The sequence below is a fragment of the Populus trichocarpa genome, chromosome 12 (assembly GCF_000002775.5).
Source record: "Populus trichocarpa isolate Nisqually-1 chromosome 12, P.trichocarpa_v4.1, whole genome shotgun sequence".
In the NCBI taxonomy this organism is placed as follows: domain Eukaryota; kingdom Viridiplantae; phylum Streptophyta; class Magnoliopsida; order Malpighiales; family Salicaceae; genus Populus; species Populus trichocarpa.
In genome coordinates, this window is record NC_037296.2 from 1,857,417 (window position 1) to 1,885,066 (window position 27,650).

Below are 27,650 nucleotides of genomic sequence, written 5' to 3' on the forward strand. Positions count from 1 at the left end.
TGTTAGGTTTTTTAATGTTTTATATTAAATGTGTCTTTGGAGGTAGTGAAGTAACTATCGTGAAATATATATTTTTTTAAATTAATTTTTTGTATTTTTAAATTATATTAATCCGTTAATATTAAAAATATTTTAAAATAAAAAACACTTTAAAAAATAATAATTTTAATATATTTAACCGAACGTCAACAGGCGCTGTTTCTCTATACAGCCCGTGATAGGAAACCAAAAGAGAGGGCCCGTGATTTTCATAAATACTAACGGCGAATTTCGTGGGTTACAGTTATTAGTTATTACTCTCACCCCCCTCTTGACTCTCTCTTCATCCTTCCCCTCTTTCTCTCTACACGAACTAGCCTTATTCTTCTTCTTCTTCTTCTTCTTATGCTAATTTCTATGAATGAAACAAAGCCCTTGTTTGGAATGAACGTGTACAATGAAAGATGGGAGCTGTGAATTTCGTTCCAATATTACTGATCATCAACTCATCCCAAGTTTCTCAAGGTTTGGTTTCACACACACACAATGTGTGTGTGTGTTTGCATGTGTCTTTAAGTGTGACCCTTTGATCTAGCCTAGCTAGCTTTCTTTTCTCTTGTAATGGTTTTTGAGTTTGTCATTATGTGCTTGCATTGTTAACTCGTTTGATTTTCTCTTCTGGGTTGAAGCTAAATATATGCAACATTACAGAGAGTTCATGGATAGGAAAGGACTCCTGTTCTAGTCCTATTTATATACCAGATTGTTTGTGTTCTTGATTATACTATCCTTGTCTCTCTTTTTCTGGTGAATACTTGATTGATAACTGATCAATGTGAAGCTGATCATCAGTTTAAACGGATATGGGGAAGAAAGGAAAAGGATGGTTTACATCTGTGAAGAGAGTGTTCAAATCATCATCTCCTAAGGAATTACCAGTAGGGAAAAAGGTATAATTTACATCATATTTAGATCCTTTTTTTGATAAATCATGGGATGCTTTTGTGTATGCTTAAGTAATAAGCAAAGTTAATCTTTACAAAAACTTGTTTTACACGATCATTTGGTACACCTAAACTGTAAGACTTCTGTTCTAATCTGATAGCTTCCCCTTAAGATTTTCATGTTGTGTTTTCCTATTTTACGTTACTTCAATTCATTATCACACTATTGCTAATGATTGTTTAATCATCATCATCATTATTAATACAGTTGTGCAATCTTTCTCAGCTCAGTTGTCAAAAGGAAATGATACGATCATTTATTAAAAATTATTTTTTTAATTTTTATTTAGAAATGCATTAAAATAATATTATTTTATTTTTAAAAATTTATTTTTAATATCAATAATCAAAATAATCTAAATAAAATAAAAAAATTAATTTTTTAAAAACACGCTCATGCCGTGTTACCAAACAATCTCGACGGACCTATTAAACAAAGACCTACCCTTTATCTGTAGCTAGGTCCATAAATTTAAAGGAGGAACACATGGTCCCCTTGTCAAAATGTTGCAATCCTTCATGACTTATTATTGTCATGCCACCAATGATTTCCTTTCATCAATCTCCATCCACATGTGCATTGCCTTGCTAGATCCCAATCATGCCAAAGAGAAGCTTGTTGTATTACATTATTAATTTCTTTGCTGTAAATAGTTGAAAAAGAAATTCTTCTTGTTCCTGAAATTGATTGATCTTAATTGATTGCATTAAACCAGCTAATGATTTTATGATAATTGATCACTAATTTGACATCATTGCAAATGATGGCATGATATGTGTGTATTTCAGAAAGACAACGCAGAGAAATGGCAACATGAGGCTCCAGAAGTTGTGTCATTAGAGCATTTTCCTACTGGAAGTTCTCCTGATGTTACAAATGATGAGAGCAATGTATCAACTCCAGTAACTGAAGATAGAAATCATGCCATTGCTGTGGCAGTAGCGACTGCTGCCGCAGCAGAAGCTGCGGTTGTAGCTGCTCAAGCGGCGGCTAAAGTTGTTCGCTTAGCTGGTTATGGACGACAATCAAAGGAAGAAAGAGCTGCCATCCTCATACAATCATTCTATAGGGGCTACCTTGTAATCCCTTTCTTCATTTCACTTTATTTTGATCAATATAATCTGGTAAATTAATTACAACGATGAAAATAGTTTAATTAGTTGGTACAGTGAAGCCTGCGTCCCTGTAAACTCAATTAATTATTTTTGTTTTACATTTTAATTAGTCATGTGTATTCTGCAGGCTCGGCGTGCCTTACGCGCATTGAAGGGATTGGTGAGGCTCCAAGCATTAGTGAGAGGCCACAATGTAAGAAAGCAAGCACAAATGACAATGAGAAGCATGCAAGCTCTTGTTCGTGTGCAAGCAAGAGTAAGAGCAAGAAGACTTGAATTAGCTCACGAGAAGCTTCAAAGGAAGACAGAGGAAGAAGATGAACGAAGACTACCAGTGGACGAAGACTTTATGAATCCAAAGAATCCATTGAAGAGTTATAAATGGGATAGGAGGAATCAAAGTTCAGATAATTTCAAAGAAAATGCTTCAAAGAAGCATGATGCTGTCATGAAAAGAGAGAGAGCCCTTGCTTATGCTTATGCCTTCCAGGTATGTAACACGCTCCATTAAAATTAGCCCTAGCTAAAGTTTGGTCACTTTCAACACATTTTAGGAGATGATTTTAACAACTTAACAACTTGTGAGCCAAAAATAAAGGCAAAACCCCAATGAATTCTCGCGATTGGATTTGTATTGCAGCAGCAGCAGCAGCAACAATTACTCTCACAAAATAGTCCTAATGGTAAAGAAACAGGACATTTTGTGAACGAACACGAGAAGATGCAATGGGGATGGAATTGGCTTGAGAGATGGATGTCAGCACAATCATACAACGTGCGTCAATCGGGTCCAAATGAAGGGTCTTACGTGACAGTAAACACAACTACAACCACGACCACCACAGAGGACATGTCCGAGAAGACAGTAGAGATGGACATGGTGACCCCAACAGGCACTAGCAATCCCAACATGGGCATGCTAGACACCAATCCATATTCGAATCGACCCCAATGGCAATCAAGTTCAAGCAATGTACGTAGCTACATGGCTCCGACCCAGTCCGCAAAGGCGAAAGTGCGTTCTCAAAGTTTGATCAAGCAACGTGCCCCAGCGACACCTCTGTGGAATCCATCCACCAAGAAAGATTCAAGCATTGTTGGTCCAGGTTGTGATTCTTCCAGTTCAGGTGGTGGAACAACAACTTATCACGCTCCAAGAAGTCCTAGCCCCAAACATAACGGGATGCGCCTGCATTCGAGAAGACATGCTGGTGGATATAGCCCTGATTTCAATGGCGGTGATGATTGGAGGTTGCCTCCTCTTGATGGTCATGGATGGAGGAATGATTTTGGTTGATGAGTGACACGATTATGATATGTTTATACACTATTTATTGCTTGTTATTGTTTCATGTTTGCGATGATAATGCTATAAAACTCCAGCCCTTGAGGCTGTGGAATGATATTGGTTTAAATATTTTATGTTTACACATAAGAGTCATGGATTAAGACCTGAGATTTCCATCAAGAGGGACTCAGATTCAAAACTCCAGTCATGTCTGATGATGATGATGATGATTGATTCGATTTTATTTTATTTTATTTTATTTTTTGCGTGGATACTAATGGGTAAAATTGGAATTTCAGTTCTTGTTGCCTTTTCTTTTTTCTTAAATACAAAGAATTTAGAAAATTCTTATTTTTATATGTCCAAATATATCCTCAGAAGCCTTTTCAAAGTCCCAAGACAATCTTAGCCATTGATTTTACACGAATTATTTTTACCATTGAATTTGCTTTAAAAAAATTAAAAATATAAAAGTAAAAATCATAAAAATGAAAATAGAAATGAAAGAGAGAAATAAAGTTTTTAGATTTAGTACTAATAGATTCATAATTTATTCCTAAAAATAGGCACAAACACTTGATGAATTTAACAAACGAAAAAGCTATTTTAATTTTGATAATGTTTATATTAAAATTGTATGATATTTTAAAGATTATTATTTTAGGAGTTATTAATATATATAAATGAAAATTTTTAACTATTAAATATCAGATCAATTCATGAAAAAATATTAATATAAATCATAGTTGAATAATACACATACAAAGAAAACTAGTTTTTATAAAAGATTCCACTTCTACTTTTTATTGGTGGATTTTTTTTAGTTTCTAGGAGTTAGTATGATAAATACATATGGACTTTTAAAATATTAATTCATGAAAAAAAAATAAAAAAACCAATCGTCTTGGGTTAATTAATATTTTTTAGTAAAAACATAAATATAAATGTTTTTCCAATGTTTTTTTAGATATAAAAAAATATCAATCATAAATTAAAATGCTTAAATACATACTTAATTAATTAAATTAATATTTGATTACATGGATAACTAAAATTAAGATATTTAATCTCATAATACGAGTAATTTATATTTTTTAAAATATATTTTTATTTAATAAAAGTTAAAAAAGCCATAAACATATATTATCTTAATTAAATTATTAAGTTCAATAACAAAACAATTTAAAATTGAATAATGAAAGTCAAGATCAACCCATGTAAACGTGCTAACCTAGCAATTAGGAGTATATAATTAGGGTAACCCACGGAAAAAAACAGTGAATTGAAAAACTTGAAGAATAATTTTTTTAAAAATAAAAATATTAAAGCATAAAATTAAAAGAAATTCATTTCAAGAATTTTAACATATGCAATTGTATTGCTCCTTGCCTTCGTTATCTATTTCTCGACAAGAACTCCGCTGATGGGAACAGCATCAGAAGGACAAAAATGCCTGTATCCAGATGAAACCATGCATAATCCACACAAAAAACATGCAAGCGGTCATGACATAATTTTCTTAAAAATAAAAATATTAAAAGATACATTGAATGCCATTAACCCCTATCATTCTATTCTTATACATTGAGCAGAAAGCATCTGCTTTATAACAAATGTGAGAACTGAATATCGTAAAAGAATGATTGGGGTAGTTCTGATGACGAAGATGAATGGGTCACCGGAGAAGATTACAGCCCTGGAATGGATTCAAGATTATATTTCTGAGAAGGTGAGGCTTCATCCTCTCTGCTTTCCTGTGATTTTGGCTTCTTGATGGCATCAAGAGTCTGTAAATATGTGTAGGAAGGAACCCGATTAGATGGAAGGACTGAATTGCTTATTCTACTAGCAAGGAAGCGTCGGATCAGGCCTCTCAAGAATGGAGCCATCGTGTCTGGTTCATGTTCCAACACTACAAGATTTAACAGTTTTACCGACGGAATTTTTCCGTCGGTGTAAGACACATATTCCATCGGTAATTATATTACCGACGGAATCAAAGACGGAAATGATCCGTCGGTGAATCGTTCGTCGGTTATGTTTTGTCCGTCGGTAAATCCGTTGGTAATATAATTACCGACGGATGTACTGACGGAAAAGACGCGTCGGTAATAATTTTTTTATTACCAACGGAATTACCGAGGGATTTACCGACGGATTTACCGACGGAATTACCGGCGGAAATTCCGTCGGTAATTATTGAAAAACATTAAAAAAAAAAGTCATTTTATAAAATTATAAAATAATTAAATTAACATAAATTAACACTGTATAATATATACTCAAAATGCTTGGAAAAAAGAATAAGAAAATCAATTCAAACAAATTTGCAACAAATAAATAAAATAAAAAAATAAATTCAACTAAAAAATTAATTCATATGAAAAAAATGAAGTTGCAATTGCTAAAAATTTAAAAATCTTATAAATAAATCTACTAAAAATTGATCTCATATGAAAAAAAAATCTCACAACAACATTTATACAATTATTAAGAACAAAAACAATTAAAAACAAAATAAAAAACAAATATAGTGAAAAAAATCATGAAAAAAGAAGAAAAAAGAAAAATCTTACCTTAATGTAGTTGCAAGTGAAGCTAAGGAGAGAAAAAAAATTTCATTAAGCATATTAATTAAAAAAAAACTAAGAGGATAAAAGAAGAAAGAAGAAGAAGACATACCCAAGCATGGAGGAAAAGAGAAGGAGATGAGGAGAGAAAAGAAGAGAAAGAAATAGATAAGAAATGATGTTTTTTACATAAAGTGAAGAAGAAGAAAAAGACATACCTTAATGATGTTTTTTACATATAGTGAAGAAGAAGAAGTAGAAGAAGAAGAAGAAGAATAAGAATCGAGTCTGTCTCTTGTGAAATAAGGGCATTCAGGCTTTTTATTGGGACGCTTTACCGACGGATTTACCGACGGATAATTAAATATTAATATTTTTTAATTATTCCGTCGGTAATTCCATCGGTAATATTTAATTTAAATTTTCAATTTCGTAAAATTTTTTCAGAAACCGCCATAAAATTACCGATGATTTTTCAATCCGTCGGTGATTCCGTCTGTAATATTTAAATGAAAAATTTAAATTAATTGAATTTTTTCAGGAAACCGCCAAATAACACCGACGACTTTTCAATCCGTCGGTGATTTACTCTCTGGAAAATACCGACGGAATTTTCCGTCGGTGATTCCCTTTGTAATTAACATGATGAACAGTGTTCACAATTTACCAACAAATTTACCGACGGAATTTTTTCCGTCGGTAAGTCCGTCGGTAAAAATGACACGTCATCATTTTTTTTTTGCTTTGTTTTAATTTTTTTTTCCACGGTAATTCCCTCGGTATATACCGAGGGAATATTTCCGTCGGTAAAATCCCTCGGAAATTTACCGACGAAAATATTCCCTCGGTATTTCTGTTTGTATTTATCAATTTTCTGGTAGTGCAAGTAGTACAAAAACTATCATCCATCATAAAAGCAATATCAAGTCTAAGGTACTCTTCCTTTTTATATATATATATATATATATATATATATAGAGAGAGAGAGAGAGAGAGAGAGAGAGAGAGAGAGGTTTTGGAAGGAGGGAGATGGATTTTGTTGAAGCAATGTAAGGGATAATATTGCAATGAGATAATTTATCAAGTAGAAAAACCTGATGCAAACGATAGGGACAGGTCACAAAATTGCAATATCCAATCGAAGAGGTTGAAAGGGCATTTATGTAATTAGGCAGGAAAAGTTTGACAAAGACAGCGGTTATTCTATTTCTTGTACAATCCAGTCAATGATTCTGATTCTTTTCCTTTCCCCTCCATTTCCAAACCCCAGCGAGAGAAGTAAACAACCAAGCTAGCAAGAATCCAAACACCCAAAAACGAGAGAGAGAAAGAGAGACACGAGAGCGGGTTTTATTTTTTTGGAGAGAGAAAAAAAAGTAAAAAAGTTTTCAACTTCGCAATGCAAAATTCTTCTCTTCTCTTGAATTCAATTCCTTCCACTTAAAAAGATCCTTCCTTTGTTCACTAAAGATCGAGAAAACAAAATCCCACCAATGATTTCTAACCCAAATCATGTTTTCTACGCTTGCATTGCTAAAGGACCTACCGTTGTTGCTGAATTCTCACCGGGAAAAGAATCAGGAATTGAAATCATTGGTCAAAGATGCGTAGAGAAAACCCCGCCTAACCATTCCATGTTTTCTCATACAATCCGCAACAAGACTTACACTTTCTTAATCGATGACCCTTTTGCCTATTTTGCTATTTTTGATGAGAATCTCCAGAAGTCTGAGCATTTATGGTTTTTGAACCGTGTAAAGAATGGTTTTGAGGAGTTTTGGGGGTCTAAGATGATGAAAGATGGTGAAAAGATTGGTTCCTTTTGTTTCCAAGGAGAATTGCGGTGTATGTTTAGGGAGATATTGGCTCTGGATGCTGACTTGGTGAATACTTTAATGGAGGAATCATCAAAGGATGGTAGGAATCCAAACTTGGATTCGACGAATGGGAAGGGAGCTGTGATCAGACCTTTGCTTCCAAAGCCAACTAAAGTTTTGATGATGATGAAGAAGAAGCCATCTGGAGAGGCTAATGGAGATCATCATGGTGGTGATTTGGATAATAATAATTATAAGGAGAATGGTGTTGGTGAGCATGGAAATAGGGAGGTTTCGGTTTCGATGATACAAAAGAGTGGTGGGTTTTATATGGGGGATGGTAAGCAAAAGGCTAAACAGATTTGGAAGAAGCATGTTTGGGTGGTTTTGACATTGGATTTGATTGTTTGTGCTGTTTTGTGTGGGGTTTGGTTGTGGGTTTGCAGGGGGTTTAAGTGCATTGATGGTTGAATTGAAGGTATTGAAACGGGGATGCTATTGATGTACTTTTTTTTATTGGGGGTGTTCTGCTTGTATATTGGTTATTAACATTGAAGCTGGTTGCGGTTTCTACATCCAAGATAGAGAAGAAGATGTAACTGGATTCTTAGAATAATTTTTATTGACTGGTTCTCAGAGTTCTGTCATGGCATGGTAAATTCTTCATCTCTTTGTACCATCAATTTCTGGAAAAATGAAATTGCTCCAATGTCTCATATGCACATTCTTCTAAAGCAGTGGGATGTGTATATATACAAGCCAGAGATATAAATTATGCAGGCTTTTTTCTGATGTTGTCTTGTTCCCTTTTTGGTCAGCTGTCAATGAATCTGCTGATGTTCTGTTGCTTTTTGATCGCATGAGCAGAAAGTTATTTTTTCAGAATGTCTGTTTCACTGGGACTTCTTGGTCAGGCTGCAATATATATTTTTTTGTTTTGTCTCTAATTGATCTTGTTACATTGCCGATTTTACTCTTGTTGTCTTGTCTCTTCTAGATCACCAATTAGACTTTATTTATGGATGTTTATCCACTACCTGCTCAAAATGGCAGAACAAGCAAGTTCTAAGTTTGTAGTGACATTTTTATAAACACAGAGATCCTTTGAAATTAGATTGAGCAAACAGGTCAGAGCTTTACCTTCTGGCGTTTTTTTGGCGCAGTCTGTATGGTAGAAGGGGTGGTGCAGTTTCTCATAATCTCCTCGTGTAGGTATGCATGTTTTTCTACTATACCTAAATGCCAGTAGTCCTTCCATTAGTGTATAAAACTAATTCTCCAACACGCAGATTAAAGAACTCAATCAACTACCGTTGCCTGTTTGAGCAAAAAACTAGTTCTCATTTTAATTCTCCTGCATCCACTTGTTTTCTGTATGTCATCTATCATATCTTTTTTGGTCACTGTATGATGCAAGGAAATACTTGTTTCACGATAAAAAGGTGGATTCTTCATTTGAGAATTAGATATCAATTACCTGCTGTTACTTTAGCAGCTTCCTATTCAATTTTCAGTCAATAGGAGATGAACATCTTATCGAAGTCGACATGAGACATTTTAAGCTCTCGCAGTGTCATTGTAAACTAAGTGAAAGGATTTTGACATACTTGAAGGCAAGGAATTGAAGATCTTCTGTCATTATTTTTAAATTATTAATGCATTATTTCTCTCATGGTGTGACAAGGAGATTGATTCTCCTCATATCAGTCAGTGAACTTGAAAAATACTCAGACAAAATAACTACTTGCAGAGAACCAGCCTTTTATGCTGTTGTATTCAGATACAAGGAAATTTGTAACTCTACCATTGTCATAGAATTTTCGCATTTCATAGAACTTTCAGAAGCATGCATGGCGAGGTCATTTAGCTACTGCTGTCTTTGACTACATTAGTCATCCTTTTGCTGAACCCATGTATTGAATGACAGGGGATGCCTCTAGGCTAGTTCTTGGATTAAAATCCATGATAATGAGATTTTAGATCCCTTCTCTTCTACCTGTACTGTTGACTCTTTCATGTTTTAGTAAACTATTCCAAGTTTTTCTATTTCATTTGAAAGAGTGTGTTCTGTCAAACTCAATTGCATAAAACCATTCTCAAGTTTTGGTCAGTTAATCCTTTAACACATACCAAGGAGCTGTTTCTTCTGAATGCTTACGTAATGAGGAACCATAAAACAGCTAATAAAAGCTTTGCTCAGCAAGTCCATCAAGGTTTCGGTTGTTTCTGAGTTGTAATTCCTAATATAAGCATTCCAGCTTCTAATTTGAAAATTCATTTGTTGGGGGGGAGTTCATGGTTACCTATTCCAAAGATGATATGCTTCTTTGGTGAGAAAGGGTTGTCTTTACTAAATTTATCTTGCAGTCCTGAAGCCAAGATGTCAGCTTAACAAAATAACAAAGAAGATGCATGCAGTTCCAAGGGAACTTGGATATCCATACCGTCAATTCCCTAGATGGTTGAAGTTCCAAGGGAACTTGGATTTCTTGAAGGGTAAAAGTTGATTAAAACCCTGTATCAAAGGAGGGAAAAATCACATGGAGGATGCATGAGAATTGGATCTGTCATAAACCTTTACTCGAAGCACATTCTTTTAGGTATCTGAGGCTTTTATTGCATAACACATTGCTTTCATAAAACCTCATTAGTTAAGTCGATTATCTACCTTATTAAAAGTTGGCAAAACGTGGAATCTTTGACAACACAAATCATTCTGCATTTGAGGACTATGTCAAGGAAATTCAAAATATTCTGTTGATATATTACTGAAATTCTCCTGAGTTTGTTCTTCATAAACTAGATTAAACCAGGACAAAAAAAAAGTTGCTAAAAGACAATGCTTGACATCACATCACTTTGAAAAACTGGGGATGCTTTTGAGAAGCACTATAATATTATTGCAGTATCTGATTGTCCCTATCCTTTATAAGATAAGATCATCGAAATGTCCATGCTTTTGGGACCCTACAAGTCACCACACACCCAAGATACTCGAAAATTTGCAGCCATCTCCAAATCTTCCTTCTGGCCTTGAGGCCACAAGAATTGAAATTCCGTGACCCAACAATCTAGCCATAACATTAATTTCTATCCACAAATTTCGAAAGAAGACACGTTATTATTCAATGCCCCAGTCTAGAACTATCAAATTGGTTTCTGCATAGGAATGTATTTCATAGTGTAATTCACAGAGATGGGGGTTCAGATTTAAGAATTGGGGAAGGAGTGCCACCCATTACCCATTAAAAAAAAAACTTCAAAATATTTTCAAACCAAAAAATGGGAACGAAAAAAGAAAAAGCAAGTAACAAAAGATACAAGTGAGAGAAAAGCCACTTTGAACAACAAAGTTGGCAGACACTACGTGAACACAAGTTTTCTCATTCGTATTGAGATAGATATAATACATGGTGTAACTTGTTCAAACGAACACTGGAACGATAACACCAATCCAAAATTTGTGAGAGCAGTATCTGAGACGCAAAAGATGAGTTTTAGCTATGTTCAAAAGTGTACATCGCAGATACATAGACCACCCACCAACTTTAACCACAAGGGGTGAGCTTCTTATTGCCAGCACCCCGAGGATGATCATCTTTCCAGTCATCCCATGCTCTTGCTTTCTGCACAGCAGCATCGTCATCTTCATCATCATCTTCTTCACTGAGTTTTGATTTTGGATTGTCCTTGTACCATGCAGAGTTGGCTTCTTCCATGAGTTCAGCATTTCTCTCTTGCCATTTATTCATAATCTCCATCTCCTTTAACCCGGCTTCTTCTATGCTCATGGTTGGTAACCTTCCACATAATATTAAAATTCAAGACAGCTTAAAATAAGGGAAAGAGCCCAACTATTCCCTGTTGATACTTAAACATTTAAATAATTATAATCTAATTTCATTAGAAAGTACAAGATAAATGTTAGAAGTCTTCCCTCCTCCATCCCTAAGCGACAAAACTGAAAGAAAATACAATGTTTTGATAGCAGGCATCCGATTTAATTGTTAACAATCAGGGCATGGAAAAATACCTATGGCCAGGTTGGAAGACCTGTGCTCTCATCCTTTCCCTTTCGCTAGTTAGGCTTCCACCCACAAGACTTGCTGGTCCAAATGTAATTGGCACGTGCTTATGATCATGTGCTTGCGAAACCTTTGCTCTCCCTTCTAGAACATCTTGAGCAAAAGTAGCACATGTGATAGGCTGTGCTGGTTGAGTATATCTTGCTTTCACTGCAGCATCACGATGCCAATTTTCAGCTTTCTTGGCACGTTCATCAAGAATAGTCTGGGAAAAAGCTTTGCCCCCTTCCTGAAACATGCGTCAAAATAATTACTACATCCATGTTCATGCAACAAAACTCATCTGGAACAAGTAGCATCAAGACTGAATCATACAATGCTAACCAAGATTCCAATTAAAGACACAATGCCACTATTAGGAATTCTAACTTTCATGTTAAAAAGACCTAGGTATTTGTTGATGGAGAAGATAAAGGATTGTGGCCACATGATGATGCAAATGCATCAAACGATTAAAGACACAATGCAATGCTATTAAGAACCTGAACTTTCATGTCAAAAAGACCTTGGTATTTGATGATGGAGAAAGTAAAGGATCGTGGCCACATGATAATGCAAATGCATCGAACGATGCAAGCTAACTAAGGCATGGAGCAAACTTTAGCACCACACTACTGTTCCATCAAATGATCTTGACAATAATCACTAGAGCTCTAAATCTGACAGTCTTCTTCTGGTGCTTAATGAAAAAAATGAAAATTAACCTCTGAGAGATGATCTCTCCACTATAAAATGATGGCTGCTAGATATTTGCTTCATCACAGCTTATTTACAAAAGCCAAAAAATTCACTAGACAGAGATACAGCATATAGATCTCCAAAAGCACAACGGAAAAAAACTCTGCCACTTCAGATTTGAGTGTGCTAATACCTTTAGTTGTCTTTCCTTTACAGCCAAAAGCATTTCTTCCTCCTTCTTTAACATTTCCAGTAGATCGATTGCCTGTAGAGTGGTAATACAGTGGTGTGAAGCTGGATATGATCAACAAGTAGAACATGACAGAGACTATAGATATATGATACCAACCTTACAAATAGCCAAAGAGATGGTAGTAATCCAAGCCTGCACAAAAAAGAATACTGCAGATTCAACACTCAACTTTGCAAAAGATAAAAAACTACAAATTATACATACAACTTTTTAAAAAAAAATATATATGTAGAACTGTTAATAACAGGTGCATAATCTTAGTCAAATTCTTAGCTTCTACTTTACAAGTTAATAAAAAAATGAACTAGACACCAACAACTATCTTCATCATGGAGAAAATTATAAGCAATGTCCTAAATATTTCAGGTCATCTCCACAGCTTATCCTGTAAGAGCATGGATAACAACTAACCTCTCGCTCTTCTTCTCCATCATCATCCAGCACGTCTTCCTCCCCTGCCTCGACTGGAGTTGATACCGCTGCAGCTTTAGTTGAACGACCACGCCTCTCTTTCCACTCCTTTATTTCCTCCAGCTTTGCCTCAGCAGCTCTTTGGCGTTTGTATCTGGCAATCTGTAGGAGGCACAGGAAGGGGTTGTGAGCGTGAGTGCTAAACAAACCCCATATTGCAAAGATAGCCCAAGAAGATTATGATGCAGCACAGTTATTTTTTCAGTGAAAGAGAATTGACAGAATTGAAGCTACCTTTAGGGCCCTTCGATCTACAAAAGTATTTGGAGCCCCTTGAGAAGATGCTTGCAACTCCTCCTCCGGTACAAGTTCCATTGCCTCACAAAATGAGAGGAATTCCTAAAACAAGTTTCCTTCATAAATATCAATTGATATATAACAAAACCTCTAAATATGTAAAAACATTGAGCATTGAGGGAAAAATATGCCCGAAAGCTCTGCTGGATGCTGCTATGTTAGCAGACAAGCTTTGAACTATATAATACGGATAATGAACAGCAATTACCTTTAACTTTGCTTGGGAAGCCTTTAAAATTTGTATCCTATCATCCTGCGTAATTTTTTCAGCCAGCTCTGCCAGATAGAATGGCACCTGTAATTGTGAGAAGCTATCAAGTTAGAAATCACTCATCTTACTGGATTCATTTTGATATAAAAGTAGCAAGTTTACGAAGTTCATAAATTCAACAGTTACAACAGCCATTTACATGTAAATTCCCAACTTGATCCCAGAAAATCATTTTCATCACTGTCAATTAAATGAATAAAAGAAACCCTCGAGCTTCAAAGGTTACATTTGACATGAAATTGGTAATGATCTTAAATGGAAATTAACCAGCAATATCCACTAGTTTATAAGAGATTCATGCTTTGAGGCTCGTTTCAAGACCTTGCTAATTCACCACACACACCCTATATAAAACATAAAAATCACCAACACTAAGAGTTACAACCTTTCAGACTTCTCCTGTATAGCTAGGGTACATTTCCAACAACCATTTTAAACTTTCAATGGCCCCAATTTTATTCAACAAAGCACCATACCATAACCCTCACCATACACAACAAAGCAAAAACCAAATCAGCAACAACACTGTTCGTTCCCCTCCTCAAGCGTTCCAACTTCACCTACCCATTAATCATATAAGCCTCTTACATTTCAACTAAGAAACCAAATACATAACATGATACATCAAAGTCCCATTTTGATACTAAAAAACTCACCAATATATTTTATTTCCTAAATCCAGTTCCACCAAAAATTAAGAATAAAAAAAAAACCCATGAAAAAAACAACTTTTCAATTTTTTTAACCAACCCATCAATTACAAACCTCTAAATTTTCAAAATTTAACAATAATTTTTTTTTTAAATCAAACAAATTTAAACATTACCAGAATATACTTGAGATTTGTAGTGCTAATATCCTCCTTAGTCTCATTAGAAGAAAACAGACCCAGTTTACTAATCATTTCCTCACATTTCTCCAGAGATTCGATTCCCTTCTTCACCAATTCCTATCAAAATCAAATCGAATCAATAAAAACCCTATAATCAAATCAAACCCTAAATTAAAAAAAAAAGTTACAAACTTTCCTGAAAACGCTAATGAGGAAGTGTTGTACCTGATCACTGGAACCAGATTCGGTTGCTTTTACATGGATTTTTGAAGCTTCATCGAAGAGGGAAGGAAGGGGCATGTCCTCCGTTTTCATTTCTCCCATTAGAAAAGGAAAAAAAAAAAAAACCCTAGTCTTTGGTTTGGATTTTGAATTTTGGGATTTTTAACTTGGGATTTTGAAGGGTAGAATCGGAATTCTATTTTTATAAACTTATTAATTTCCAAAATAATAATAATAATAATCTTTGGAAGAGAAAATGCTAGAGGACAGAAGAGGCAGCTGCATGAAATATATATACAATGTAAAGGGAGGTTTTGATTTTGTGTTTTTATTTATTTATTTTGTCACGGGAATCTCCACTCATACAGTGCCACATCATAATTTTTAATTTTGATGGGTAAAATTTTTTTAACTAGATTTTTTAAAATTAAAATAATAATTTTTTGATTTTTGATATCATAACACTAAAATCATCTAAAATTTTTATTAATTTAATATATTTTTAAACTAAAAATATTTTAAAAACCATTTTAAAATACAGATTATAAAACAAAAACAAACACTTAAAATTGCAACAAATATTATATAATAATCTAATCTGAACAAATATTTTATCACTTTGAATATTAATATATATATTACATCATATGTAAAAGTTAAATTAAGAATGTTTTATTTTAAAAAAAATTAAGTTAATTTTTTAAACTAAATTACTTCCTAATTAAATTTTAGACGAGAGATCCACAACATAATTTATAAAAATGATAAAAGATGATGGATTGTGAGATAGATGATATACAATTATTACCAAACTGGAAACTAGGTAGATGCTTCCCAGCAGGTCTAGAAAAAACAACATTTAGTTTCTCATCTGTCCTAAAACATGATGAATGTAATTTTTTTTAATTAGTGTAGATATTCGAGTTAGTTTGTATGTACTCATCTAATCTTACATGTTTTGAAGTAAGTGATTATATAAATCTTCAGTGACTTTGAAAAAACTTAAACTTAAGATTAATAAGAAATAAATTCAAAACCTAATTAATTAAATTACCTTTAAAATTTTGATAAATGCAATCTTACTTTTATGCCATGGATGTAGCCATGAGACAAGGCCCCTTCGTCACTTGTTGTCATGTACAAAGCTAGTTGGCAGGTATATTAAGGTTTTGATTTGGAAATATGATAAATGATTTTTTTTAAGTTATTTTTATCTAGAAATATATTGAAATAATATGTTTTTTTATTTTTTTAAATTTATTTTTAATATCAGCACATCAAAATGATTTGAAAACATCAAAATAATAATTTGAAGCAAAGAAAAAAATAAAATTTTTTTAATTTTTTTCAAAAACATTTTTGAAACACAAAAACAAACGAGCTCTTAAAACTTGGTTTTATTCAAAACATAAGTCGTATTGCCTTTTAAAAAAATCATCCTATAACTTGTTTGTCTTTGCTACCACACTGTATTTTAAAAAAAATAATTTTTTTTTAAATTAGTTTTTTAATATTTATTTATCGTTCTAATGTAAAAAAAAATTAAAAATTAAAAAAAATATTATTTTAATATAGTTTAAAATAAAAAATATTTTTAAAAAATTATTATTATAATATCAAACACGTATAACATCTATTAAAACTTGAATTGATTTTTTTAATATGATTTTAACTTTTTTGTTTTTTAAAATCAAAACTATGATTGATTGATTGATGCTTGCTAAGGTATTACACTGTTACTTACCATGCTTTTCCAGCTATATCTTGTGCTCGTGCTCACAGGCCCATTAACTTGGTTTGTCGGCTAAAAGTTAGGTGTTAAATGTAAATCATTTTTTATTTTATTTTTTATTAACATTAAGAGTATTCTGGGTGAATTCCTGCATATGAAGATCAAAATTTCTTACAAATAACTTGGATTTTGATTTTGTTTTATAATAAATGGCTCTATTAAATCTGTTCTCCAACATCAAAGGCTCAATCTTTGGTTTTGGAGGTCGAAGTTACTGCATATTTTAGGCTGTTCTAAGAAGAAGGAAACACATAAAAGAACAATCACAGGCAATTAGCAGAAGCCCACTTGAAAAACTATTAACATTAAGGGTATTCTGGGTGAATTCCTGCATATGAAGATCAAAATTTCTTACCATTAACTTGGATTTTGATTTTGTTTTATAATAAACGGCTCTATTAAATCTGTTTTCCAACATCAAAGGCTCAATCTTTGGTTTTGGAGGTCGAAGTTACTGCATATTTTAGGCTGTTCTAAGAAGAAGGAAACACATAAAAGAACAATCACAGGCAATTAGCATAAGCCCACTTGAAAAACTTAGTGAGAAAATGATAATTTTTCCACGTCAACAACTAAAGAGCACATGATCATGTCGACTCTCTACTTTGTATTCTGCACTACTGTAGTCTGTAAGGCCTCAGTCTCAATCACAGAAGACAGAAAAAGAGAGGACATTTTTTACCACTTCCTAGAGACTCCACAACACTAAGGCCGTTTGTGTTTGTTTTTTTGAGGTTGGAAAGTGTTTTTGTAAAATAATAAATTTTGTTTTTTTTTTATTTTAAATTAATATTTTTGATATTTTTAGATTGTTTTGATATATTGATATTATAAAATAAATTTTAAAAAATAAAAAAATAATTTTTTAATATATTTTTAAATAAAAAATACTTTAAAAAATAATTATTATTAAAATATCAAACATCTAATAAATCACATCAAGAATACACAAGTTGTAACTTGGCATTTAATGTTTGATGTGCTATAGGGAAAATCATTTAAGATTAGACATTCTTCAACCATCTAGGTGGTGGCCCAGTGGTAAGAGCTTGGGACAAAGGGGTTTGCTCCCTCTTAGGTCTCAGGTTCGAACCCTGTGGACGCTCATATGATGGCCACTGGAGGCTTACATGGTCGTTAACTTCAGGGCTCGTGGGATTAGTCGAGGTGCGTGCAAGCTGGCCCGGACACCCACGATAATCAAAAAAAAAAAAAAAGATTAGACATTCTTCAAAAAAAGTGTACAATGTTTGGTTGGTAGTGTTTTTTCTCCCAAATATTGATCCTATTCTAATAAAATAAATTATAATATTTTTTTTGTTTTTTAAAAATATTTTTAATTTAAAAAATATTAAATTGATAATTTTTTTAATATTTTATGATGATTTTGATGTTTTAATATAAAAAATAAAATAATTTTTTTTAAAAAAATTATTTTAACATATTTTCAAAAAAAAAACTATTTCAAAAAATATCTTCCACCACACTTTCAAACAATTACTTACCTTAGTTCAATATTTGTTTTTAGAAAGGCAAGATATAGCACTAAGGTGTGGTTTATAAATGTTATGCTTACTATATTAAAAACATTAATATAAAAAAACAATCTAAAAATATAAAAAAAAACATTAATTTGTTTTTAAATTATATAGACTTCTTTTTTCTTTTCATAGGAGACAAAGGCCTAAATGTTGCCATCTTTGCAAGGCAGCTCGTACAATTAAGATACATTAATATGACAGAGGCTATTATCCTTCTGATGCAGGCAAGTTGCAATTGCCAATAGGTGTTGGAGACAGGGAATTGCTTAATATACAATCAAATTCAGGAATCCAACAACATCAAGTCCAGGTTCCAAGGGCGGATCTTGGAAATGGGATCAATAAAAAATAATTAATCTTGTTAAATAAAAGAATACAAAACTGCTTTAGTGAAATGGATTTGTACAGCTTTTTGTTGAACAAGCTCCTGCTTTACAGGTCCCCAACCAGGGAAGCAAATTGAGAAAGAGGCCAGCCCTTTTGGACCCATGAAGACTTTGCTTCTTAGGTGGCTTCATCATGATGTCAATGAACTGAAAGAGATATTCTTGATTCTCGCTCAAAAATTTCCCATCACCAATTTTGTAGCCCCCTCAAATCTTTTTCCAGGTACATAAAAAACAACTGTCATCTCAACTCTGCCTGTTGCAGTGATGTGAATATGATTCTTCATGTCTCTTTATCAGGTTTTTTTCCCCTTTTCTTACTTTAGGGCAAGGTAGTGATAAAGGGTTTTTGCTTTCTAGTTCTCTCATTTAAGTAAGGGAATAAGGGATGCTTTATAGCCGTAAGACTACTCGCAGTTTTGCAGGTATAAGATAGCAATGGTAAAAAACGTCATGACAGTGTGGTCCATATTCCATTTAAGACTGTAGGTTAGTGAAGCTTTTGTGGTTCATAATTCTCATGCTGATACCATGCGCAATATGTTGATTAATTTTTAGGGGTTGGTAAGAGTTGTAATCAAAACAGAAAAATTTCCTTTTCATATTGAAAGAATCTTATGATAACTGAAGATATAGTAATTGCTTAGACACACTCAATAATTTTATAATGTACGATATGGAACACTAGACAGGCAAGCCACTCTGGATAAATACTATATTCCAATGACTTTCTTGATAGAGATGAGCTTCTTTTTTCTTCTTCAACTCTTGGATCTTAATCTTATAATGTATTTGGTGACAAACGACCAGGAATCTAGGGCTTTGTTTCCCATGAGATTCATGGCCTGAGACGAAGAAGGAAAGGGGCACTGAAAAATAGTGGATGTGGGGGTTTCTTGGGTGGTCAGTTTTCACTGAAAACTAGGGAAGCTTTTGTAGTTTTCTTCTGCTCTGTTGTGTATCCCTTTTTAACTGATTTTGCAGTCTTGGCCATGTGTAAAGATAGACATGCTTTCGGCATTCTCTGGCCTTTCTTTTGTAGGATAACTTTCACATCATAAAATGCTGTACAGGTTTTTCTGCGGGTGGAAAAAGGACTGAAGGTGGCCCTTGAGGCCTCCAGTGGATCAGAATACTGCTGTCTTCGAGCTAAAATCTCTTTCCCTGAAGTATCGGCCTCTGGTTTTGGAGTTGAGGAAGTCTTTATTAGTCTACAGAGGTAAGTTCATCTGCGCTATTTGCTCTTGAATAAAGGAAATTCATGTTTCCTTTTGTATCCATTAAAGTGCACTGTGCATCACTGTTTCTCAATTATTGAGATGCTTTTTGCCTCAATTATTTGTACTAGACCACCAGGTATATATGTGTTTCTTATTAGTAAATGACTTCATCTAATTAAAGTTGCTTCTTTTAGCAGTTTTTATTTCCCTGAATTAACTTAAACATTTTTTTGTTTTAAACCCTTAATTGAGTCCTAACATTTAGTCCCCCATTAACATTTTTGAAAGGAACAGAAGAGAATTCCAGAGAAATGGATGGAAAGGAGGTTTCTGGTTCGTATTTGATGGTCTCGGAAGGGAAGAGTGACAGCTTCTATCCAATGTATTTTGGTGTTTCTTGTGCTTTCTTAGCCCTCAAAGTTTTGACAAGGCCTGATAAGGAAGACGATAGATGGTCAGAATTATGCGATAAAATGCTTCAAGGAAGCGCACAACTCTTGGGATTGCTTGTTTGGAAAATCCAGAGAGGAGGAGCAAATGGACAATGTGAGCTTCTTCATAAGCTGGAGACTGCTAAGAAAGAGATCATGGAGCTGAAGAAAATAAGGTGCGAAGATGCGAAAGCGAACGAGAAAGTTGTTAGTATCTATGCATCGCAAGAGCAGAACTGGTTGATCGAAAGGAAGAAGCTTCGGCAGCACATTGGAGCTCTTATGAATGAATTGAGGTTTCTCGAGAAGAAGAATGAAGAAGCTATTTCTGAATTGAATGAAAAATTGAACGAGATGGAACTTTTGGTGCAGTCCAAGGATAAGGCAGTAGAGGAAGAAGAGTATAAGAGGAAGGAGTTGGAAGAAAAATTAGCAAAGACCGAAAAGATTGCAGAAGAATTGAGAGAAACGGCAAAGCGTGAAGCTCAAGAGCATTCTACTGATCTTTGGAAGCACAAAACCGCCTTCCTTGAGCTGGTATCGAACCACCGGCAGCTTGAAGCTGAGATGGGTAGAGCACTTAGGCAGCTTGAAGCTAAAAGGCAAGAGCTTGATTCAGTCTTAGAACAAAAGGAGGAGTCAGTGTTGCTGACTCAAAAATTGTCCATGGAAGTTGTGAAGATGAGAAAGGATTTGGAACAGAAAGATAAGATCTTGTCAGCAATGCTGAGGAAATCCAAGATGGATACAACTGAAAAGGAACTGCTCTTAAAGGAGGTTAAATTATCAAAGGCTAAAAGAAAGCAAGCTGAACTAGAAAGAGAAAGGTGGAAATCTGTTTCAGAGTCTAAGCACGAGAGACATTCATTAAGAAGTATGTTTTCTCACCACGCCAACCTGAGATCGGATGATCCTCCAATTGAAACAGGGGCATCACAAGCTGTGAACGGCAGATCACAGTCAATTGATTATGATATTGAGTATGAGAATCCTGAGTTTCAAAAGAACTCGGAAGCTTTTTCGCCACTTTCTAACCTCTATTCACCCGGAGGAAATGATGAACTAGGTGAGAAAATTTCCTTGCTTTCTAGCTAACTTGATTCAACATGAACCTCTAATAATTTTCCAGCTTTGAGTATACATAGCTGAATCGCAGTCCTGATGCTTAATCTATATGTACCTTTTCCAGATCTCCTCTTTTCTATGTTTTTATTCCTTTCCTTACTTTGCTCTTCCAAGCTATTACAGCTGATGTCAAACGGTTGGAAGGATGGGTTCGATCCGAAGCACAAAAGTATGCAGCTGCAATTGAGAAGAAGCATCATCTAGAGATAGGTGCTTTTGCAGAACAGATGAGACTCAAAGATGAGAAATTAGAAGCATTTCGTTGGCGAACGCTGAGCATGGAAATAGAATCAAAGCGACTGCAGTCTCACATTGAAGGGCTAAACCGGGATGTTTCACAGATAAGGCATGAGAGCATGAAACTGGAAGCCTTGTTGTTGGAGAGGCAAGAAGAAATAACTGAATTGAAAAGGCAGCTCAAGGTACAAGTAAAACCTCAGTTTTGCCAAAAGGCTAATTTAAGTTCATCTCTAGAGGATCCGGCAGTAGCCCATGATGCCATTTGTTCCAATGCCAAGAATGTAATGAAAGAACCAACAGAAAATGATCAAGGGACAAAAGTACATCAGATGGAAACATCTCGAGAGATGGATCCTGAAAAAGAAGAAGACGATGAAGAAGGCCTTCACAACCAGTTCAAGAATGTCGTTAAAACTGTCCAGTCTCCAGAAAAAGAGTTTGAGGAAGAAAAGGATGTTGCCAGCCACGGTGGTACTCAGGAAGAAAGTGCGAGTCCAGTGGTGGTTGATACTGTAGAAAAGTTAGCATTGACTAGCCAGTCATCGATGAAGACAAATAATTCACCATGGAGGATGGATCTCCATGCTCTTGGAGTTTCTTATAAGATAAAGAGGCTGAAGCAGCAACTTCTAATGCTGGAGAGATTGGCAGGAAAGCAAGACAGTGGTGAACATATAGGGAACAGTGATGAGGCAAAAACTGGGATAAAGGGCTTCAAATTATTGATGTCTTTGCTTAATAAACAAGTTAACAGGTACCAGTCACTTCAAGGGAAGACCGATGAACTCTGCAAAAGGATGGTAAGCTCTACATAACTTTGGTGCATTTCAAAAATTATTACATTTTGGTCAATTCCCTTTTCAATTATGTTTCTTTTGACATGTCAGTATTTGATATTGTTCGCTATTCGAATTTTAATTTCCTTTGATAAACTTTGAAATTTTTACAAGATATGGGACGACAGACTAAAAACAAACCTGGTTGAAAACTGACTGGAAGCAATGATAGGCATAGCTTCCTGCCCTACCATGTGTCCAGCTTCCCCCCACAAACCATGTGATCAGTCTCTCCGGTCCATCGTTTGTCAACAGACAATTTTCTGAATTTCTGATCAGCTTTTTTTCCCATTTCTCTTATTTGTGAACTACAGCATGATAATGATGTGGACATGAGTCGAGGAGATTCCAACACTAGCACTGCCAGGAAAAAGGAAGAAACTAAAACATTAGAGCATTTCCTTGAGGAAACATTTCAGGTTCAGAGATACATGGTTGCAACAGGACAGAAACTGATGGAAGTTCGGTCCAAAATTGCATCTGGTTTTGTCGAGGTCCCTGAAGAGCTCGAAAAATCTGCTGGAAGCTTTGACATAAAGCGTTTTGCTGAAAACATAAAAATTCTTTTTCAGGAAGTTCAAAGAGGTCTTGAAGTTCGGATTTCTCGAATTATTGGTGATCTTGAGGGCACTCTAGCTTGTGAGGGAATGATTCGTATGAGAAGGTAGTGATAGACGAATAGGAAGTATAAATGTTTATACTGATATATGTATGAATCTATGGTTGAATTTTTGTTCAGGAAAGCCACATGCAATTTATTACAAAGTTTGCCTTTTATTTGTTTCTATAACAAGTTTCAAGCAAATAATTGATTAACAATCAGAGAAGGGTCCATAGTGTACACACAAAGCTCTTGCTGCAGTTAGCAAATACTGTGTACTTTTCATATATAATGACTTTCTGTTTAAATTTTTTCCTAAAAATGTGAACAAAACCTTGAGAATCTCACAAGAGGATGGTAATATCCTAACACTTTAACCAACTAAACCAAAGAAACTTTTGTAATAAATGGCATCACATAAGATCTATATAGCAGAAAAGGAGCTTTGGGGTTTTATGGTAATGGAAATGGAAATATCAGATGAGAGGACACAGTAAATGAAGATTGGCCGTATGACCCAGAGAGGAAAGAAATGAGAAACAAGATGGAAGGACACAAGTGTGATAGGAAATGTTGCTGCCAAACTGATGGCAAATGAAAGATGTTGCTGGCATACAAAGAAGCGAAGGTGGGAGAAGAGTGTTTATTTTCTAAGCTCCCAAATCTTTTCTTGTAGCATTGTGTAGAACTTTAAAATGTTTTGATGCAGGAGACAGAAACTATTGAGAAGATCTTGGAGAAGTTAGAAGCTGGGGGATGTGAAATTTCAGAAAGCTATGAAACATTCAGTTGCTACTTCCATTACCCCTCATCTATGTAGAGTTAAGTAAGCAAAGGCTATATTATGAGACTTTCCTGGTGCCACAGGTGAGAACTAAAGCTTTTCTTCTCATTGTTACCTGAGAGTTGAGGGTAAAATGAAATTGAACTGAAAAGGGAGCATGCCTCAAAATTAATGTGGACTACTACAAGGGAAACTGTAATGAACACCGCAGATTATAACAGCTTTGGAAAATCCATGCTCATGCACATAAGTTGGCAAGAAAATAAGAAAAGAACTAACATGTATTTTGCTGGTTGTTCTTTTTTGAGAATATAGGGAAGCTACTCTGTCACTGCATTATGAGCATTCGGCTTAAGAAACCAAATTGTGGGTACAAATTTTAAACATTCAGCACCTTTCTTCTTTGTGAATATGGGGATGCTTCTTTGTCAAAGTGGACTCCAAGACAATTGTTGTTGGATAGGATAGTTCTCTTTTCTTCTTTGTTTTGTCATGCATTCTTCAGGTGCTTTTGGGGAAGTTTCCTGTGCCAAATGATTGGGCTGCTCTTGTGTGATATTTCCTTTTGCTTTCATGTTTTGGAGGATCAAATATTTTCCACCAACAATTCTGATCAAATATTTAAGCATCATTAGAACCATTGCGAAGATCTTGTTAATATGTAACCATTCTAATAAACATATTTTGAAGTTCATTTGGGGGTTAAGACCTGGAGTAAGTTCTCCATGACATTACCCGAGCCTAAACCACCAATATAGTAGGCTCGGGTTGGCCTAAAATGAACTCACAACAATAATTTGAAGTTGAATTGGTGGGATACATGCCCAATCTTGACCCATAATAGGTTTGAGGTGATGTGCCGTCAAGGCTAACCCGAGCTCAAACCACTAATACGGTGAACTCATATTGGCTAACTTGAATCCATCAATATAGTTTGGATTCTTGTTGATAGGACTCTAGCCTAACCTCGAGATAATGTGGTGGATCTCAGACTTAATCCTAGCTCAAATCACCAATGTGGTGGGCTCGAGCTGGTCTAAACTAAACCCACCAATGTAGTTTATATTCAGGTAGTGAGATTATGCTTTAACCTTAAGTTCTATAGACATGGACTCAAAGTGGTGAAACCCCAAGATTCTCTTAAAGTTAAATAATTAATACGGTGGACTTGAACTGACCTAACTCTAATCCACTAAAGTGGTTTGGGTTCAAGTTGGTCTATAAACTTAAGATGGTTGGTTTCTCGGAGGTAGCTCGAGCTGGAACCACTAATGTGATGGGCTCGAGGTGGCATAAACCGAACTTTGAGCTTTTTCATGTTTGTGTCCATTGATTATATAATGCCCGCGGTCCATAAAAATATTATTTTAATGTTAATAATCAAAATCATGTTCATTTCTTGAAAGCTATATAATTCCAGCTATAGAATATTGATGGTATTTGAGATCAACTAGTTCGGCACTAATTAACTAATGATAAATCTCAAGCTAGCGAAAGCAGCCGGCTTAATTGGGTGAGTTCAAAGTAAGGTTTTGTCTGTGTGTTAAAATCCCAGATGGCATGCTTAGCCTAACCGTCCACATATACCATTCTCTCTTTCACTTTCATTTCACCATGCCATATGCAGACAAACAGGGAGAGCTTAGATTGGTTTCTATGATGACTTTTTCAAATTACAATGATTAAATTAAAACCCTAGATTTTCTACCAATGTAGGAAAAATAAGTCAAGCCATTATCTCATGAGGTAATAGAAGCGCCAGCAGCAGGAGATTTTGTTACATGTGACTCTCACCATTCACATCCACCACCACCACCCACCAAACACCACTAGCTCCCCCGTGTATCTTCCCTTTTCTAACCCGGAAAAAAAAAACCCATTTTTCCATCCATAAAAACATGATCTGGGCCGGTCTTATTTTTTAGAGAAATTCACTCTTCCACATTTATTTTGTTACAAAAAGAAACAAGCACCGATGAGGTCTGATGAGCTAGGTTATGATCCAAGCCCAACTCCAAAACTCTCCTTGTTTTCACTTCCAGGCAGGCTACATGAGTCACCGGCAAGGATGCTAACATCACCAATCCATCCATTAGCTTCAGTACCCTTCAAGTGGGAGGATGCGCCGGGCAAGCCTAGACTTCCTTGCATGCCACAATCCGATAAGCCCAAGATTGATAGGTGCTTGGAGTTGCCACCAAGGCTGTTAACTAAGGCCCAAGAGAGCAACATCCCCTCTCCAGCAACAGTCTTGGATGGACCTTACGTGCCTCGGTCCTTGTCTCTTGGAAAAGGAAGTTCATTCAGTAGCTCAGAGAATTTGGGCACGAAGGTGAAGACCAAAGGCAAGGCTATATTTGGGTCTAGCAGGTGGGGAAGTTTCAATAAGAATAATAAACAAGCTGTTGATCCTAGCCATGGAGGTGAAACGAAAGTTAAGATCACAAGAATTACAAGGAGACCGAGATTCTTAGGGTTTTCTCACAATTTGTGGGTAAGTACCAAACTAAAATTTCGAAGCTGACTCGTAATTCTGAAACATTTCTCATCTAGGCATGGACATTTAATGGATGTTGCTGAATATGGTCATGCATGTACATTATGAATATCATAGAAATATGCAGAAGGCACATTCAACAAGGATCATGATCTTGAGGTTTATCATGTTAGAAATAATTTTTGTAAGAAATCATAGAATACTTTATTTTTTCTGATTCTTTTTTTTTTTTTACAATAGGATTTTCCGGTAACTAAAGCAATTTAGCTTTTTATCACTATTATTAAACTCAACATGACTCGGTGATTTCATCTGAGACCAGGTCAATTTAAAATTCAACGTGAGCCGAATTTCACAAAAAAATAAAAGAAGTTGGCCTACAACTCGATCAACCCGGTTAAAATCCATTGATTTTTAATTTTTTTTAAAAAAAAAACTACCTTGTTTATACTTTTTTTTGTTTTAAAAAAAAATTAGCTAACCCATCTGACCTATGATCTATGCCTTACACCATATTGACCTACAATTCAAGTTTAATTAATATGTTTTAAATTAAGGAGGATTTGATCTCTGCGACTTGGTTGACTCAATTAAAATTCATTAATTTTTGGAAAAAAACTATATTTTTTTCAAAATAACCTCATTTTGATATTAAAAAAAATAACAAATGGGTTAACTGCTCGACTCATGATCTAGATCTTATATCGGGTTGATCTCCAAATCAAGTTTAGTTAATATGTTTTTGATTAATTTAATTTTTTAGTCCCGGTGAAAAGCCATGAACTTTTCTTTAAAAAAAATTACCATTTTCAAAACGACTTTGTGCTCATTTTGATCTTTAAAAAAAAGTTAATCCGCTCAATTTATTATTCAAGTCGCTTTATATTAGATTTAATATCTAAGTGTGTGCGTGTTTATATATATTGTGAATAGGATTTTTGTTATATTCTCTTATAATTATTTTTTTGTACATTGTTAATGTAAATGCAGACAAAAATATGTGAAAACCTTGAGCACGTGGTCTCTTGGAGACGAAGGTAAGCATGAATTAAAGAATGAGGTAGCTGTGTCACCAAAATTTAATTTCTTCTCGATGAATATTTAATTAATTGTGCTACAAATATATATATTCCATGTGGTGCTATATATAATTCTTATAATTAATTTCTTAATTATTCCTTCCTCGACCGTTGAATTGAAAGATCAATATCAAAAATGTAACGTTGGTTAGATCATGTGATATATATATATATATATATATATATATATATATATATATATGTGTGCAATAATGTTTGGATGCTTCAAATTAAA

At 34.6% G+C, this 27,650-nt stretch overlaps 5 protein-coding genes across 12 annotated transcripts; 4 read left to right on the forward strand and 1 right to left on the reverse strand.

Moving 5' to 3' along the window:
- The first annotated feature begins 224 nt into the window (after positions 1-224).
- LOC7464277 (protein IQ-DOMAIN 21) lies at positions 225-3,534 on the forward strand. 5 transcript variants are annotated; one of them, XM_024582904.2, is made up of 5 exons: positions 225-504; positions 832-929; positions 1,773-2,063; positions 2,227-2,589; positions 2,740-3,534. In XM_024582904.2, exons 2-5 carry the CDS (start codon positions 843-845, stop codon positions 3,394-3,396), a joined length of 1,398 nt encoding a protein of 465 aa, XP_024438672.2. In that variant the 5' UTR covers positions 225-504; positions 832-842; the 3' UTR covers positions 3,397-3,534. The 5 variants fall into 5 exon arrangements, with proteins under 5 accessions (XP_024438672.2, XP_052302035.1, XP_052302037.1 ...); XM_052446075.1 differs by having other exon boundaries at positions 251-504; positions 2,743-3,534; XM_052446077.1 differs by having other exon boundaries at positions 251-504; positions 2,749-3,534.
- A 3,634-nt stretch (positions 3,535-7,168) lies between these two features.
- On the forward strand, positions 7,169-8,721 carry LOC7464278 (phytolongin Phyl2.2). Its single transcript, XM_002317746.4, has 2 exons — positions 7,169-8,428; positions 8,593-8,721. The coding sequence occupies exon 1, from the start codon at positions 7,451-7,453 to the stop codon at positions 8,243-8,245; it is 795 nt and encodes a 264-aa protein (XP_002317782.2). The 5' UTR covers positions 7,169-7,450; the 3' UTR covers positions 8,246-8,428; positions 8,593-8,721.
- A 2,377-nt stretch (positions 8,722-11,098) lies between these two features.
- On the reverse strand, positions 11,099-15,041 carry LOC7496402 (PP2A regulatory subunit TAP46). Its single transcript, XM_002318396.4, has 9 exons — positions 14,887-15,041; positions 14,656-14,778; positions 13,767-13,853; positions 13,496-13,600; positions 13,202-13,363; positions 12,887-12,922; positions 12,731-12,802; positions 11,808-12,088; positions 11,099-11,575 (listed from the first exon to the last, which is right to left on the reverse strand). Exons 1-9 carry the CDS (start codon positions 14,983-14,985, stop codon positions 11,323-11,325), a joined length of 1,218 nt encoding a protein of 405 aa, XP_002318432.3. The 5' UTR covers positions 14,986-15,041; the 3' UTR covers positions 11,099-11,322.
- A 3,481-nt stretch (positions 15,042-18,522) lies between these two features.
- Positions 18,523-23,231, forward strand: LOC7464279 (uncharacterized). Of its 4 annotated transcripts, XM_024581761.2 has the most exons (5): positions 18,523-18,825; positions 19,676-19,821; positions 20,117-21,319; positions 21,493-22,418; positions 22,769-23,231. In XM_024581761.2, the coding sequence occupies exons 3-5, from the start codon at positions 20,134-20,136 to the stop codon at positions 23,120-23,122; spliced, it is 2,466 nt and encodes an 821-aa protein (XP_024437529.1). In that variant the 5' UTR covers positions 18,523-18,825; positions 19,676-19,821; positions 20,117-20,133; the 3' UTR covers positions 23,123-23,231. The 4 variants fall into 4 exon arrangements, with proteins under 4 accessions (XP_024437529.1, XP_002317783.1, XP_024437527.2 ...); XM_002317747.4 differs by lacking the exon at positions 18,523-18,825 and having other exon boundaries at positions 19,189-19,821; positions 20,111-21,319; XM_024581759.2 differs by lacking the exons at positions 18,523-18,825; positions 19,676-19,821 and adding an exon at positions 19,851-19,958.
- A 2,287-nt stretch (positions 23,232-25,518) lies between these two features.
- Positions 25,519-26,445, forward strand: LOC7496403 (uncharacterized). Its single transcript, XM_002317748.3, has one exon. It carries the CDS (start codon positions 25,815-25,817, stop codon positions 26,361-26,363), a length of 549 nt encoding a protein of 182 aa, XP_002317784.1. The 5' UTR covers positions 25,519-25,814; the 3' UTR covers positions 26,364-26,445.
- Positions 26,446-27,650: the final 1,205 nt, after the last annotated feature.